At 49.7% G+C, this 18073-nt stretch overlaps 1 protein-coding gene across 6 annotated transcripts in view; it reads left to right on the plus strand.

Annotated features, from left to right (window-relative positions):
• WNK1 (WNK lysine deficient protein kinase 1) overlaps positions 1-18073 on the plus strand; it is a 171268-nt gene that overhangs the window by 114273 nt on the left and 38922 nt on the right. For 5 of the 6 annotated variants that reach the window (XM_054035141.1, XM_054035099.1, XM_054035119.1 and 2 more), the window contains 5 exons: positions 9178-9351; positions 9957-10014; positions 10174-10311; positions 12757-14231; positions 16431-16514. In XM_054035141.1, the coding sequence (XP_053891116.1) occupies positions 9178-9351; positions 9957-10014; positions 10174-10311; positions 12757-14231; positions 16431-16514 (1929 nt within the window). The remainder of the gene's footprint in view (positions 1-9177; positions 9352-9956; positions 10015-10173; positions 10312-12756; positions 14232-16430; positions 16515-18073) is intronic. The other variant, XM_054035108.1, reaches the window with a different exon arrangement.

An 18073-nucleotide genomic window follows, 5' to 3' on the forward strand; every position in this document is an offset into this window, starting at 1 on the left:
TGCCTGGGCACCACTGCCAGGGGACGCAGGCAGCGGCTGCACTGGCCGCCCAGTCACTGCCCAGGGAAGCAGCTACTCCGGCCGCCAGGGGCTGCGGGCAGCAGCTGCACTGGCCACCAGGGGACCACTGCTCCGGCGGTCCCTGGGGCCAGCCTCATCAGCCATTGCTCAGGCGGTCCCTGGAGCTAGCTGCACAGGGCCGCCTGAGCAGTCTGCGGGGCTGCTCCAGCAGCGGCTGGGGGCGGCTGTCCCGGGGGCCACCTGGCTAGCTGGCCTTATAGCCAGCTACTTGGGCGGCCCTGGTCAGCTACATTGGCCCCCACAGAAGTCACGGAGATCGTGGGAAGTTATGGAGTCCTTGACTTCCACGCCAAACACGGAGCCCTATTCATGACATATTCACCCTTTGGGGAACCCTGACTATAGATCGGAACAAGAAATGTCCTCATTATTGCTCCAGAGCAGTCCTGGGGAAATGGTCCTGGGGAGATGTGCTCATCCTCCCATGGGACAGGAACCTTTTATACACCTTTCCCCCCACTTCTCTACTGTCCAAAGTACGATGTGACAAAGCAAGACTTATTCTGATAGCCACCTCCTGGCATAGTTTGGTTTCCTTACCTGTCACAGATGGCACTATGTTCTCCAGTTCCTCTTCAACCCATTCCTCAAAACTAACAGCTCCTTCACTCCAACTTGTGGATCCTCCGCTTCCAGGCGTGGCTCCTTCTTGGTTCCAGGATCTAGAGGTAGAATGCTTTGATGAAGTAAAAGACATGTTATTACATAGCCGAAAATTGACCACTACTTAACTGCAAAAATGGAAGTGATTCCAAATTTGGTGGTAGTCTAAGCACATAGACCAAACATCTTCCTCCCTCCATCTCCTCAAAACTCTGTTCCTTTAAGGTACATCTTGCAACTATAACGGCCTTTCACTGTCAAGTAGACAGATACTGTTCGCTCACCCACTGACGCGTAGATTACTTAAGGGTGTGGGAAATCTCTTCCCACACATGACGCCCGCTCCAACCTGGGATCTTAATTTACTTCTCTGAGCCTTGACTAGGCCTCCTTTTGGTGACTTGCTCTCTCTCACACCTGTCCATGAGCAGATAGTCTCCCAGCAACTCAATGCTCAGTTGGACAGTTGTGTACTAACATTAATTTTAAAGAAAAATAGTTTTTGACTAACCTGCACAAAACACACACTAACACTCCTGTCACTTAAAGTAATACAGGTATGTTGATAATTGAATACATTTACAGAAAGCTTTCATTGTGGAAAACATTTTGTATAACTCTTGTTACTCATTCGTAGATAGGTTTTTCTTGAGGTGCTAATAATATACGTCAAATCTTTGAGACACACAAACAAAATTGTAAAAGGAAGATTCTTCTTCGAGTGCTTGCTCATATCCATTCCATTAGGTGTGCGCGCGCCGCGTGCACGATCGTCGGAAGATTTTTACCCTAGCAACACCGGCGGGTCGGCTGTGGAGCCCCCTAGAGTGGCGCCTTCATGGCGCTGAATATATACCCCAGCCGACCCGGCGCCCCCTCAGTTCCTTCTTACCGCCCCTGACGGTCGTTGGAACTGTGGAGCGCGGCATAGCTGTCCTCCACTCTCCCTAGCTTACTTAGTCATTCAAAGTTATAGTTATAGTTGTAGTTCTAGTGTTTATAGTTAAATAGTTTTAAAGTTGTTATAGTTGTTATTGTAGTTCAGGGGGTTAAGGGGGTCGTCTCCCCCTTTCTCCCCCGGCCGCGGGCCCGGGCTCATGCCCAACGCTCCCGGCTTCAAGCAGTGCGCCTCCTGCGCTAAGCCTATGCCAACGAGCGACCCGCACGACTCCTGTTTGAAGTGCCTGGGAGAGTCCCACCAAACAGACAAATGCAAGATCTGTAAGGCCTTCAAACCAAGAACCAAGAAGGAGCGGGACTTTCGGCTCAGGCAACTCCTAATGGAGGCGGCACTTAGCCCGGACACTCCTTCCACGGGCCAGACTCCGACGCCTAGCACTTCGGTGCGCAGTGCCCCGGCGGCACCGGCTATGACGACCACGCGAGTGGCGTCAGACAAGCCTCCCCGGCACCGGACCTCGTCGGCACCGCAAACACAGCAAGTGCCGCGGCGCCGGTCATTATCCCCAGGGCATAAAAAAGCCCATAAGACGGGGACGTCCGTGCCGAAGACGCCGGCTCCCCCAGTGCCGGGGGTAGAGCCGCGTCCGCCGGTGGAGCAACGGAAACAGGCGCCTCCAGCACCGTCGACTCCGGCGCCGAGGCCGTCGAGTCCGGTACAAATAGCGTCTCCACCGAGGCCGGCGGTGATACAGTGTCTCCCGTCGACTCCAGAGACCTTCGCGGCGGCGAGAGACTTGATAGCTCTCACGGAGCCGGCACCGCCTCAACCACCGGCACCGACTGTACCGTTGACTCGCCCGGTACAGTCAAGAGGGAAACCTGCCTTGATGCGCCCTCCATCACAAGGGCTGGAACCTCGGCGCCGATCCAGGTCCCCAAGCAGGTCCCCACGCCGCTCGCAGTCCCGGCACCGAATATCGTCTCGGCACCGGTCGTACTCGCGGCCAAGATCTTCGTCGCGGCACCGCTCTACGTCTCGGCACCGATATGATCGTCGGCACCGGTCAACGTCGAGACGTAGTTCTCGGCACCGCCACGCTCGACGCTCGACGCCGAGGGGCCGATCCCGGCACCGGGCATACTCTAGGGCCTCGTCGAGGTCCAGATCTGACTCCCGGCACCGACGAGGTCATCGGCACCGGTCGCGGTCCCGGCACCGATCGCCGGCACCGCACAGAGATAGATCATCTCCGGACCGGCACCGTGCGGCACCGCAGACCACGGGGATCGTTTCATCTTTCGCGGCACCGCCATGGCCGTCAAGATCGGCGTCTCGCTCCTCGGAGGACCTGTCGAGATCGGCATACCCCCCTCAGGGGCAGGCCGAGGAACGAGACTTGGGCCATTGGCAGGAGAGGGCAGAGGACCACTCTCATGGACCATCTCACTGGTCGTTTTGGACCCCGTGGGCGTATCACCAGGAGCAAGGGGCTTCATTACCATCGACCTCTCGCTCGGGTCACTCGGTCAGAAGGGCCCCAGAATCCACCATCTCTCGGCCTCCGCCTGGAGGCGTGGAGGCTTCTGTGTCCACACCACCCGACACCGTGGACCCAAGTGCAGGTGACGCTCCGACCCAAGACCAGGGGGACCGGGACCCCCCCTTGGATCCACTACCACCGGAGGCGTCCTCCTCCTCCTCTCCGGATGAGGCAGTGGCGGGCACTTCATGCACGGGTCCCCCTCCGATAGATCTTCGGGCTCACCAGGATCTCCTGCGCAGGATGGCCCGTAATATGGACCTGCAGACGGAGGAGATAGTGGAGGTGCACGACCCGATCGTGAATATCCTTGGATCGGATGCCCCATCGAGGGTGGCGTTACCCTTGATCCGCACGATCCAAACGAACGCGGATACGATATGGCAGACTCCTGCCTCCATTCCACCCACAGCGAGAGGGGTGGAAAGGAAATACTTTGTCCCATCTAAGGACTATGGGTACTTGTACACACACCCCCAACCGTGTTCACTGGTGGTGGAATCAGTGAATGCACGAGAGCGCCACGGCCAGCAGGCTGCAGCGCCAAAATCAAAAGAGGCTAAGCGGCTTGATCTGTTTGGCCGTAAGGTTTACTCAGCCGGAGGGCTACAACTTAGAGCGGCGAATCAACAGGTGCTACTGAGCCGCTACAATTTCAACTCCTGGAACTCTATGGGGAAGTTTAAGGAGTTGATTCCCCAAGAGTCCAGGGAAGAGTTTGGAGCCATGGTTGAGGAGGGTAAGAAGGTGGCTCGGACCTCCTTACAGGCCTCCCTGGACATAGCGGACTCGGCCGCAAGGACCCTGGCCGCAGGTATCGCTATGCGCAGGACCTCCTGGCTCCAAGTTTCGGGTTTGCCCCCTGAATTACAGCAGACCCTACAGGATTTGCCCTTTGAAGGACAGGGGCTGTTCTCGGAGAAGACGGACTCTCGATTGCAGAGCCTCAAAGACTCCAGGACAATCATGCGCTCCTTGGGGATGCATGTTGCGGGTCCCCAGCGCAGACCATTTAGGCCGCAGCCTCAACGTTTTTACCCCCCTCCACCTCGTCAGAGACAGGACCCTGCCAGAAGGCGAGGGCGAGGTGGTAGGAGAAGATGGGCTGGCCCTCAACCCGGTCAGAACCAAGGGCCACCAAGACCACCTTCAGGTCCTAGACAGAACTTTTGAAGGTGCGGTCGAGGACGGCGCCCCAGTCATCCCCCAGGATCCAGCTCCCTCCTTTCGGGATCGCCTCTCCCACTTCCACCGTGCTTGGTCCCTTATAACTTCGGACCGTTGGGTCCTCCGCACGGTGGAGAGGGGATACACTATCCAGTTTTCTTCTATCCCCCCCTCCCACCCCCTTTCCCCGTCCCTCTTCAGGGACCCTTCTCACGAGCAACTTCTTATACAGGAGGTTTCTACGCTCCTGGCCATGGGGGCCATAGAGGAGGTTCCGATAGACTTAAGGGGCAGGGGATTTTATTCCCGTTACTTCCTGATCCCCAAGTCCAAAGGAGGTCTGCGGCCCATCTTGGACTTGCGCGGACTCAACAAATTCGTAGTAAAGTTGAAGTTCCGCATGGTCTCTTTGGGGGCCATTATCCCTTCCCTCGATCCTGGAGACTGGTTCGCCGCCCTCGACATGAAAGACGCATACTTTCACATCTCAATTTACCCACCTCACAGACGCTTCCTGCGATTCGTGGTAAACACGGTGCACTACCAATTTACAGTCCTTCCCTTCGGCCTATCCTCGGCCCCAAGGGTGTTCACGAAATGTATGGCTGTCGTGGCAGCGTACCTTCGTCGGCAAGGGATACAGGTGTTCCCGTACCTAGACGACTGGCTGGTGCGCGGTCGCACCAAGGAGCAAGTTCAAGCTCACGTCCACAGAATAGTGCACACATTCAACAAGTTGGGCATCCTACTCAACAAGGACAAATCCACTCTAGAACCTACCCAGAGAATAGAATTCATCGGCGCAGTTCTAGACTCCAGACGTGCACAAGCCATCCTGCCAGACAACCGATTTGGCACCATCACGAACCTCATTCAAGGGCTCAAGGCCTTCCCAACTACCACGGTGAGGTCGTGCCTTACCCTGCTGGGTCACATGGCTTCCTGCACGTACGTAACCAGGCATGCCAGACTTCGACTTCGCCCGCTTCAAACCTGGGTGTCATCAATATACCGTCCACATCGGGACAGCCTGAACATGGTGGTCACGGTCCCGAACTCGGTCCTGGCCTCCCTCACCTGGTGGCTAGATCACACTGTGGTCTGCGAGGGGATGCCATTTCACGCCCCACAACCCTCCCTGCACCTGGTCACAGACGCGTCATCTCTGGGGTGGGGCGCCCATCTCAACGAACACCATACCCAGGGCCTGTGGACTGCATCCCAGTTAGCCCTACACATCAATGTTCGGGAACTGATGGCGGTACGCCTGGCGTGCCAGGCATTCCTCAATCTCCTACGTGGCCGCTGTGTGTTAGTTCTCATCGACAACACCACGGCCATGTTCTACATCAACAAGCAAGGAGGAGCACGTTCGTCAATTCTATGCCAAGAGGCCATTCGCCTGTGGGACTTCTGCATCGCCCACTCAATCCATCTCACGGCATCGTTCCTCCCTGGAGTCCAGAACACTCTAGCGGACCGACTCAGCAGGTCCTTCCAAACGCACGAGTGGTCTATCCGTCCGGACATTATACATTCCATCTTCCAGAGGTGGGGGTTTCCCCAGATAGACCTGTTTGCATCTCGAGACAACAGGAAGTGCCACGTGTTCTGCTCCCTACAAGGTCGAGCTCCGGGCTCCCTCTCGGACGCCTTTCTGCTTCCCTGGAAAGACCACCTGTTTTATGCCTTCCCTCCGTTTCCTCTGGTCCACAAGGTACTGCTCAAACTGCGCAGAGACCAGGCACAGGTAATTCTGATCGCTCCTGCGTGGCCAAGACAACATTGGTACACCACACTGTTGGAGCTCTCGGTTCAGACACCGATCCCGCTTCCGTTGGATCCGGATCTCATCTCTCAGGACCACGGCCGGTTGCGTCACCCCGACCTCCAATCACTCCACCTCACGGCGTGGCTGCTCCATGGTTCACCCAGGCAGAGCAGCAATGCTCGCACTCTGTACAACAGATTCTACTGAGCAGTAGGAAGCCCTCAACACGGACCACGTACCTGGCCAAATGGAAGCGAACAACGAGCCACATCCCCGTTGCAGGCACCCATTCCCCTTATTTTGGAATATCTCCTCTCCCTAAAACAGCAGGGGTTGGCGATATCTTCAATTAGAGTTCACCTGGCTGCTATATCGGCCTTTCACCCAGGGGAACTCGCGTCCTCGGTATTCTCTAACCCGATGGTCGTTAGATTCCTCAAGGGCTTAGACCGGATGTACCCACAACAACGTCAGCCCGTTCAGACGTGGGACCTCAACCTGGTTCTCTCCAAGCTCACAGGTCCTCCATTCGAGCCACTGGCCACCTGTTCTCTTTTGTACCTATCCTGGAAGACAGCCTTCCTTGTAGCCATCACCTCAGCAAGGCGCGTTTCTGAACTCAGGGCGCTTACATCCGAGCCCCCTTATACAGTTTTCCATAAGGATAAAGTGCAGCTTCGTCCACATCCTGCCTTTCTCCCTAAGGTGGTTTCTCCTTTTCATATCAACCAGGACATCTTTCTCCCGGTCTTTCATCCCAAACCACATGCCACTCGCCAGGATCAACGTTTGCATTCCCTGGACGTGCGAAGGGCCCTGGCCTTCTATATTGACCGCACAAAGCACTTTAGAAAGACGACGCAACTCTTCGTTGCAGTGGCCGACCGAATGAAAGGCTCACCGGTCTCCTCACAACGCCTATCCTCCTGGATTACGTCTTGCATCCGGACTTGCTATGACCTGGCAGGTGTCTCAGCACCGCACCTCACCGCTCACTCCACGAGGGCCCAGGCTTCCTCGACGGCTTTCCTGGCACAAGTTCCGATTCAGGACATTTGTAGAGCAGCGGTTTGGTCATCAGTCCACACATTTACAGCTCACTATGCACTAGTGCAGCAGTCCAGAGACGATGCTGCTTTCGGATCAGCGGTTTTGCACACAGCAATGTCTCACTCCGACCCCACCACCTAAGTTGGGCTTGGGAGTCACCTAATGGAATGGATATGAGCAAGCACTCGAAGAAGAAAAGACGGTTACTCACCGTTGTAACTGTTGTTCTTCGAGATGTGTTGCTCATATCCATTCCAAACCCGCCCCCCGTCCCCACTGTCGGAGTAGCCGGCAAGAAGGAACTGAGGGGGCGCCGGGTCGGCTGGGGTATATATTCAGCGCCATGAAGGCGCCACTCTAGGGGGCTCCACAGCCGACCCGCCGGTGTTGCTAGGGTAAAAATCTTCCGACGATCGTGCACGCGGCGCGCGCACACCTAATGGAATGGATATGAGCAACACATCTCGAAGAACAACAGTTACAACGGTGAGTAACCGTCTTTTCTTCCAAAATTGTCATGAAATGTACACCTATAAGCTATTAAATTACACTATCCACATTATATACACTCAACATACACCAGTTACCTCAGTTATTGTTTCCAAGTAAGTGTGAATTAATTCTTGTTGGTTTTGTCATGTAGAAAATAAACTGATTGGTGAGGGTCATATATGCTTAGTCCCATTTCATTTGGCAGCAGCAAGGATAAAATCTTTAATAGTCTTCTCTCTCAAATCATGCCGTGCCAGTAGTAATATCCATTTTCAGTCAGAGTGAAAAACAGATAACAGCTAAAAATATGCTTCAGCCTTTGAACAGAAGAGTTTATAGTAACTGATGTTTTTGCACAATTGAAATGTACAGCTGATTTATGTGGTTAGTCACAGAATTAAGCTTGTGAAGTTATTTGGTCTCTTCTCTGGGAGATATGGGTTCACCTTAAACGCAGTTTGCCAGTGCAGAGCAATTTGGTTCATCTCAATTGTTTGACTCTGGTTATGAAAGACTCTGAACAGGCAGAGAAGAGAATTGAAGTTCATTTCCAGCACTTCATGAGGAGATCTCGCACAGTACTTTCAAGTTTCAGTGACCTTAGTGTCTCATTCCTTTTACTGCAGCTAAACATTTGAGAGCTGTTTTGAACACTTACGGAATATTAAATCAATAGCTGTAATAGGAATTAGTTGGACTGCCTGGCTTCAATTATGCAATGATTTTGTAGCTGTGTTGGTCCCAGGATATTAGTCAAGGTGTGTGAGGTAATATCTTTTATTGAACCATCTTCTGTTAGTGAGAGAGACAAGCTTTCAAGCTACACAAACCTATTCTTCAGTTCTGGGAAACAGTGTGTCGCAGCTAAATATAAGATCGAACAGAGTTTGGCAGAAGTAGTAAAGTTCAATTGAACAATTTATGCCAAGCAGAAATCCTGTGATGAAGTGACAATAGCCTACCTGGATGAGTGAGACTTTTAGTGCTACTGTAATACAAATAATAGAGGACCAAGTAAGAGTCCTGTTACACTTGAGGCTATAAAAATACAGACTATTCCTTCCCCGAAGAGGTCACAGCCTAAACCAGGGGTCGGCAACCTTTCAGAAGGGGTGTGCCGAGTCTTCATTTATTCACTCTGATTTAAGGTTTCGTGTGCCAGTAATACATTTTAACGTTTTTAGAAGGTCTCTTTTTCTATAAGTCTGTAATATATAACTAAACTATTGTATGTAAAGTAAATAAGGTTTTTAAAATGTTTAAGAAGCTTCATTTAAAATTCAATTAAAATGCATAGCCCCCCCGGACCGGTGGTCAGGACCTGGGCAGTGTGAGTGCCACTGAAAATCAGCTTGCAGGGTTGCCTACCCCTGGTCTAAACTAAAGCAAGATGCAACAAGTTGGTGTGACAAAAATGGCCAACGGAGAATAAGGGTAACACTGAAAGGAAGGCATAATTGCATAGACAGAATCCATGCACAATTTATAGGTTTGAAGGGGTTTAAAAATATAGACAGACAAGGGACATTAATGATGACAGTAGTCCTTGTTGTTTTGTTTCATTTACAGGTGCAGAATGAATTTATTCTAGCAACTGAGAGAGATTCATTTGTAGAGCAGGTACGAGAGATCATTGAGAAAGCCGATGAAATGCTCAGTGAGGATGTCAGTGTAGAGCCCGAAGGTGATCAGGGCTTGGAGAGTATGCAGACGAAAGATGACTGCTTCTTTCCAGGGTCCCAGGTAAGTGGGGAACTGGTTGCTTCAGCCAGACTGTTTACAACCTCTGTTTTGAGAAAGTGGTGGCATAAGTAGAGCTGGACAGAAACTGGAATTCCTGTTCCACAGGAAATTTCAGAATTTCAAATAATTGCTCCAAAATGGAACAATGAAATGATTTAGAAAAAAATCAGATATCTTGTGTTGACATTTTCAAAGTGATTCCTCTGCTCCTCCAGTTGTCCAGCATCCTGGCAGCCCACCAGGCAGGGGAAAGGGGTTGAGGGCTTCCAGGACTGCCTTGGAGCTGGGACAACTGCAACCTATGGGAGTCCTGGCTCCAGGGCAGTCTGCCTGGCAGGAAAACAGGTAGGTTTCCAAACTTTCCTGTCTCGGTAATTTAGATGTAATACTGACATGTTCCCATGGAACAGAGTTTTGGGGGTGTGTGGGGGAGTGGTGAAGTGAGGTAGAACTAGACTACATTGATAAAGTTCTCAAATTCACAGTATTGCTTATAGTAGCAGTACACTGAATACCATAGTTATGCCACTGAACTTGTGTTTAAGCTTTTTTGGAAGACTGAGGTTGTGCTTGAATGTAAATTTTACTATTGTATCTTTTTGCAGAAATTGGAGGGAGAGTTCAAACAGCCAGATCCTGTATCTTTCATGCCGCAGAGAATTGGTAAGCTTTATAATACTTATCCAACAGTTTCCTAGTGCTGACTTTGATCCAGATGAGGAGTGCAACTTTTATATGCTTGAGTGCATGATCTGGCAGGACATGCTGTAATGAGTGAGATGCAGCACATCGCTAAATACCTAACTTCTCTTTATTGTTTAGGGGTTCCTCCCGGCTCTTTCACCCAGGTTGTCCATTCTGCTGGAAGACGGTTTATTGTCAGTCCTGTCCCAGAGAGTCGGTTAAAAGAACAGTTTTTCACCTCTTCTATTCCTGCAGGAAAGGAACTTCCAGATATTGGTAAATTACCCAAAGCTCTCTGAAGTTTTGATTGTTAATATTTATTTATGATACCAGCTACAAGTTGTTTAACCAGAGTGACCAGTTCTTGTAGTAGCTGTCAGTCCCAGGATATTAGAGAGACCATAGGTGCCAACTCTGTGGGTGCTTCAGCCCTGGAGCACCCACAGGGAAAAATTAGTGGGTGCACTGCACCCACCAACAGCCAAGCTCCCCTCACTCCCCGCCCACCTTCTCCTCCCCTGAGCGTGCCGCATCCCTGCTCATCTGCCTACCTCCTAGCACTTCCTGCCCGGCTGCCACCAAACAGCTGTTTGGCAGTGTTAGCGTGCTCTGGGAAGGAGGGGTGGAGCGGGAATGTGGCAAACTCAGGGAAAAAGGCAGGGTTGGAATGGGGTGGGGTAGGGGTGGGAAGAAGCAGGGCAGGTGCGGGGCCGGGGGTGGGTGGGGTCGAGCACCCACGGAAAAGAGGGGAAGTCAGTGCCTTTGTGAGAGACAAGATAAATGAGGTCATGTCATATCTTTTATTGGACCAAATTCCATTGGTGTGAGAGAAGCTTTTGAGTTTACACAGAGCTCTTCTTCAGGTCTGGGAAACACACGCAATGTGTCACAGCTAAATACAAGGTGAAACAGATTGTTTAGCATAAGTAGTTAACACACATTTCAAGGGACCATTCAAGGTGAAGTGGCCGTTAGCACGCCTCCAATCATAGGGGGGAAAAGGAAGCTCCTTTCCCCTCCACCCTCTCCTTGTGCAGAGAAGGGTTACTAGGATGATCTGAGGAATGGAAAACCTACCTTATGAGAGGAGACTCAAAGAGCTTGGCTTGTTTAGCCTAACTAAAAGAAGGCTGAGGGGAGATATGATTGTTCTCTCTAAATATACCAGAGGGATAAATACCAGGGAGGGAGCGGATTTATTTAAGTTATGCGTCAATGTGGACACAAGAACAAACTGATCTAAACTGGCCATCAACAACTTTGGGCTTGAAATTAGGTGAAGGTTTCTAACCATCAGAGGAGTGAAGTTCTGGAACAGCCTTCCAAGGGGAGCAGTGCGGGCAAAAAACCTAACTGGCTTCAAAACTGAGCCTGAAAAATGTATGGAGGGGATGGTATGAGACTGGCTACATGCCTTTGTAGGCAATCGGTGACTGCTAATAGCAAATGGGACACTAGATGCGGAGGGCTCTGAGTTATTACAGAGAATTCTTTCCCAGGTATCTGGCTGGTGGGTCTTGCCCACGTGCTCAGAGTCTATCTGATAGCCATATTTGGGATCAGGAAGGAATTTTCCCCCAGGTCAGATTGGCAGAGACTCTGGGGGTTTTTCACCTTCCCCAACAGCATGGGGCATGGGTCACTTGCTGGTTTAAACTAGTGCAAATGATAGATTCTCTGTAACTTGAAGTTTTTAAATCATGATTTGAGGACTTCAGTAACTCAGCCAGAGGTTAGGGGTCTCACAGAAGTTGTTGGATGAGGTTCTATGGCCTGCAGTGTGCAGGAGGTCAGACTAGATGATCGTGATGGTCCCTTCTGACCTTAAAGTCTGAGTCTGTGAATGGTCCCTTGAAATCAGACATGCCAAACCCGTGGGAAAAAACGAAGAAATTGGATTTATTTTTGGCTTAATTGGCTTGAGTTGCTTGTTGGCTAGTTTTTGGCTTGTAGCTTGTTGAGTTTTTTGTTCTTTTTTTTTTTAATTGGCTCTCGGCAAGTAGGGGCAACAAGGGGAGAGATTCAGAGGTACGCAGTGGGCCCACCAGTCACAAACTGCACACTGGGAGGATCTAGTCACATAGTGTTGGGGTTCTTAGGGATTTGCTTGTTTTGACCTTTTTTTGAAATGGGATTAACTTGATTTTTGATTTACCGTGAAAGTTGGGGTGCTTATTTACCAAGTGAAAGTTGGCAACTGTGCTTGAAATGTGTGTTAACTACTTATGCTAAACAATCTGTTCCACCTTGTATTTAGCTGTGACACTGAGTACTTTTTCCCAGACCGGAAAAGAGCTCTGTGTAAACTCAAAAGCTTGTCTCTCTTAACAGAAGTTGGTCCAATAAAAGATATTACCTCACCCACCTTGACCAGTTCCTTACATTAGGGGGAAAAAAGACACACTGAAAATAAGGAACTAACTGCTGGTTAGAGCCAAAAATGCTTTTGGGCAGCATTATGCAAGATTTTCCTCCTCTGGATCGCTGTCTGTTAACTGATACTACCCATTGCTGTTCCAGTGCTAGGCTCCTATAGGGTTCACAGCAAATCTTAAATTATGATTTGCAACATATCCCCTGGCTCTGTAATCCTAGATCTCTTTTGAATAGCCTACATAAATCATGCCATAATGCACTATACGGAATGGTGTTAATCTAGCAATGGTAGGTAAACCATGGTAAACTTCTCTAGGTGGACTGACTGGATTTTTTTTTTTTCAGTTGCTTCCTCTTCATCACATGGTCCTGGGATGAACCTGTCTCATTCTGCGTCATCACTCAGTCTGCAGCAAGCTTTCTCTGAGTTCAGGCATACTCAAATGACAGAAGGACCCAGTACAGCTCCTCCAGTTTTTAACCAAACTATACCACCATTTCCACCTGTACTTGCTAACATGGCTGGGAGTCTACCATCTACATCAGTGGCTCCCCTCCCAGCATCTCCACCCTCCACCACTGGTATTGCTCTTCCAGTAGCTCAGTCTGTTGTTCCCCTGCCTACAGAAAAGGTGCCAGCTGGAGTTGCACCAAGCACAGGTGTTTCAGGCTCCAGCTCTCCCACAACATCCCAGGCTGGGCACCAATTAATTGGAGTGTCTTCCAGTATGAGTGCACCTGCTTCTTTTTCATTAACTGTTACATCGCAGACTGCTCAACCACTGACTGAAGAAGTTGTCCCTAATATCAGCGCACCTGCTTCTTTAACATTGCCACCAACACAACAGATTCCTGTCATGGCTGGCCCCAGTGTTAGTGCCCCGAGTGCTGTACCCCCACCTGCGACATCTCCGCCTGCTCAACAGATTTCAAGTAGTATGGAGTCAGTGACAGCTCCGCAAACATCTGTAGCCCCAACTATGGCTCATAATGTGACTTCACAAACTCCTCAGCTCAGCAGCAGTAGCTCCACCCCCAGTCTGGCAGAAACAGTTGTTGTAAGTGTGCTACACTCAAAGCCTGAGGATGGACAGTCAGTAGATAAATCGAAGCAGTGTAGTACAGCTGGCTTGTCCCTTCCTATCTCTGCACCATTGTCCTCTGCAGTGGCATCAAGTATATCTAGTTCAGTCCCTCAGCCTGCCGTGGTGCATCCTTTACTCATCCCATCAGCAGTTGCATCAACACCTGTCCTACCCCAGGCAGCAGCTGCAATCTCTACCCCCATGTTACCCCAGGTGCCTTTATCTGGCAACCTACCATTGACGCAGCCAGTTGCTAACTTGCCTGCAGTACAGCAGACCTTGATACACAGTCAACCTCAACTTGCTCCGCTACCCAATCAACCTCATACTCAGTGTCTGGAGGCTGATGTTGACACTCAACCCAAAGCTCCTGGCATCGATGACATAAAGACCTTGGAAGAAAAGCTACGATCTCTATTCAGTGAACATGGCAATGTTGGAGCAACACATCCACCAGTATCTCTGGAGACATCACTGGTAATGGAGACGACAGTCATGCCTGGTGTACCAACGACTGCTGTTGCACCAACTAAACCTATGACCGCCACTACCAGCTCTAGTATACCACCAGTTAGTTTGCCCCTTGGACCAGCTGGCTTACCAGTGATGACACCAGTTGCCACACCTGGTCAAGTGGGCATTCCTGTCACCTATGTTCCAGCATCAGGCAACATTGCAACAACAGCAGTGAAACCAGTGACCCCGCCCTCAAAGCCACCTCTTAGCAGGGTACCGGTAAGGAATCCAGCACTCTTGTGAATGGTGTTACGTATACGAGAGAATAATCTTTTGGAAAGAACTCTTGTTCTGAAGCAAGGCTGAAACAGAATGTTTATCCAAACTGATTTGTACAGTCTATTAGTATGTTCTCTGTTTTTAGTGCAGGTACAGTGTTGGCATGCTTTTTCCCTTTTAAGCTAAGTACAGGCAGCTGTCCCCCCTCCCCTGCAGCCTCAGCTCGCTCTGCCACTGGCGCAATGCTCTGGGTGGCGTAGTTGCGAGCTTCTGGGGCAGCGCAGTTGCAGAGCCTGGCCTGACACGGTGCTCTGTGCTGCTTGGTGGCGACGGCGTGGCTGGCTGCAGCCGGACGGCACAGCTGTAGCGCTGCCAGCCACCGGTGCTCCAGGCAGCGTGGTAAGAGGGAATGAAGAGTTGGATAGAGGGCAGGGGAGTTCGGGGTGGTGGGCAGGGGTGTGAATAGGGGTCGGGGCGGTCAGAGGGTAGGGAACGGGTTGAATGGGGACAGGGGTCCCCAGGGGGCAGTCAGGAAGGAGGGGAGGTTGGATGGGATGGCGGGGGGCAGTCGAGGCAGGGGTTCTGGAGGCAGTCAGGGGATAGGGAGAAGGGGTGGTTGGATGGGGCAAGGGTCCTGGGGGAGGGGGGCGGCCATGACCCCCTCCCCTAACCGGCCCTCCATACAATTTCCGAAACCTGATGCGGCCCTCAGGCCAAAAAGTTTGCCCGCCCCTGAACTAGATTCTGCCACAGTTAGTTTCCACTTGGATAAAGCCTTTTTCGATCTTTAAGCAACAAAGAACTGTCCATCACGGTTTGCTGCCATAAAAAGCTACCACCCAAATATCATTGGGTCAGGGGTGGCCAACTTGAGCCTGAGAAGGAGCCAAAATTTACCAATTTACATTGCCAAAGAGCCACAGTAATACGTCGGCAGCCCCACCGATCAGCGCCTCCCTCTCTGCCCCCACACCTCCCGATCAGCTGTTTCGTGGTGTGCAGGAGGCTCTGGGAGGGAGGGGGAGAAGCGAGGGCACTGCAGGCTATGGGGAGAGGGGTGGGAAGGGGTGGAGTAGGGACAGGGCCTGTGGCAGAGCCAGGGGTTGAGCAGTGAGCACACCCCGACACATTGGAAAGTTGGCGCCTATAGCTCCAGCCCCGGAGTTGTTGCCTATACAAGCATCCGCATATTAACTTCTGAAGAGCCATATGTGGCTCCGGAGCCACAGGTTGGCCACCCCTGCATTGGGTTATTGTGCCACTTACTATGTGTGTCTTCTGAAATCAAGGAGACATACCCGCACTAGCTCTGATAAATCTAGTGTACTAGAAATAATAGAATGCAGGCAAAGTGACACAAGAGGTGGGGGAGATCTGGACATAATGGAGGGGAGGAGAGTTGGAAAAAATACATACAGAGCCTCTTAGTTATTAGGTCCTCCCACTTTTGTAATGATTTGAAATAACTAACTGGAATGTGCTTTCTGACTTTGCTGTGAGGCTTGTGTGCCTCGTTCTACCCTTTCCAGTTGCTCTAACACTTTCCACATAACCTGGCTGGATTTTTTTTTCCCCTTACCAAGATGCATGTTCCAGTCATCTGCTTGGGCAGTCAGCAGCTTCAGGTAGCTGTTTATGATGGATAAAAAAATTGACCCAGGGAGGTTAAAAATAATATATTTCTTAGTGGATGGAGACTTCCTCAGATATCAAAAGCGTCTCAGGTTCTTTATTATTGCTTAAAGCGATTTACTACAATCACATGAATATTGCCACTCTTAAGCAGTGGAATCTCAATAGAGAGATGTCAGGGAAACTGGGTAGGGGCCACATCCTATTCTGGATTGCCTTGCTTAGTTGTCACTAAGCTTTCTATTGAAAAATTATGATCATTGCAGTGGTTCTCATGGATTTGAGAGATGTCAAGATTCCTGGCTTTTTTTAAAATAAACAAACAAAACTACTTGCCTCAGTCATAAACACAGATTGTTTCCCTGTGGCCATTCAAAGAAAAAATGCAAGCGGCTATCCTAGCCGCAATGAATTCCCTCTTAACACTGTTCCTTGCCTCCATAGGAAGTCTCCACAGGGAAATTCTTAAAGGTTTCTACTAAGTGATGTGAGTTATTGTAACTTGCTGACTGCTCCTACTGTTGTTCTTTGTTTGATGGACTTGCATTTCCTGTTCATTATCCATAGGTGCTACCGGTAGGTTTTGAACTTCCAGCTGGCACTCCATCCAGCGAACAGCTGCCACCCTTTCCAGGACCTTCACTAACTCAGGTGCTACATGACTTGGCAGATTCTGTCGGTTACTTCTCCTTTCTCTTTCAAAGAGCATGTTCCAATTAAACTCTCCATTGCATGGTCTTGGCTTCTTCACTTTCTCTTTTGACTGAGTAACCCCTTCTGTGTAGTAGTGACCAGAGTCACTTGTGCATTGGAAAGGCAGCAGACTTTCCCTTTGGGTTACTGGACCTTAATGTTTGAACTCTGGGTGCAATGACTCAAGCTTATGTTTTTACTTCTATTTTGAGCTTGAGGGAGAGCTTCTTAAAAGCCCTTGTTTTACAGACAAGTGTATTCAGTGTTGAACAGTAGCTATGTTTCAAAGTCAGTTATGTGCCAAATATGTCTTCATAACCATATTTGCAAGGCAACAATAATCACTGGGTCTTTGAGTGCTGGTGTTGCTAGCTACACCACCTGCAGAGTTCAAGGGGTGAGACTGAAGGTGGTGTATTCCATAAGATGTAGCTATTTCAAACGTGCATTTCATAAACTAAGTACAGAAACTTCTTTCAGCAAATCCCAGTGTTGGCAGAAAACACACTGGGAATGGCCAGCCCTGAGGAGGACAGCGAGCTAAAGCAGAATTAGTAAATTAACTTTCCCAGTGATGCTGAAATCCTCTTTCCAGTGGATACATGAATTAGTTGTATGTAAATGAAGAGAGTCATGAAACTTAACTTCAGAAGTATTACACACACCTGTCCTATGATTAGAATAAAAGGAGTATCTGGGAGCAAAGTTCTAGCTCGCAGGGAGCAATAAATATTGCAATACCCATCTAGCTGTTGAAAACCCAAGATTGCTGGTTATGAGAACTCAGTGAGTTTTTAGTAGTCTCCTTTTCCTAGTCTAGCAGAGTTGGTGCAATTCTATAAATCTTCTAATGTTGATTACAGATTATAGTTCAAGCAAACTGTTGGGACCTACATTTGGCCACCTTCTGGTGTATAGATAGCTGAGAACTTCCAGGGAGACTGGTGGATGTTTTGCCTTGTCGGTGAACTTTTGAGGCTGTTACTTATTGCCTTAAAGACCAAGACAAACCTTTCTGACTGACAACTGCCACTTCCTTCTGGAAAATAGAGGAAAATTCATAGAAGGGGTTATGGAACTCAAGAGAACATAGAAAAAAAGCAGTCAAGATCTGCAATGAAATAAGAGATTTCTAGATACCTTAAATTTGCTGTGCAATGAGGTGGTAAGGAGAAAAATTAAGCATATCTTTAAAGAAGAAACATACAATATATGATGAAAGAAAAGCTAAAAATAAAAGCAGTGAAGATGGAGACTTGTAAGCAGTCTGTATCCTGTTCTTAATGTGTTCTAGAAATAGCATGGTTAGTGTCAGAAGGTTATTTACGGAATAAACACAAACTGGACTTTGCTTCCAGTGAACTTTGCCGGTAAATGTAATCCCCATTTCTCAGATTTAGATTTATAAAGGAGGAGGTATTATGTGTTAAAGCAGGCATCTGGTAATACCTGCTTTAAAGCTGCAAAACCATTTCCGTTATTAACCTAATGTTTTTTACACACACCTTTCTGAAGTA

This window comes from Malaclemys terrapin, chromosome 1, assembly GCF_027887155.1.
Source record: "Malaclemys terrapin pileata isolate rMalTer1 chromosome 1, rMalTer1.hap1, whole genome shotgun sequence".
NCBI lineage: Eukaryota > Metazoa > Chordata > Testudines > Emydidae > Malaclemys > Malaclemys terrapin.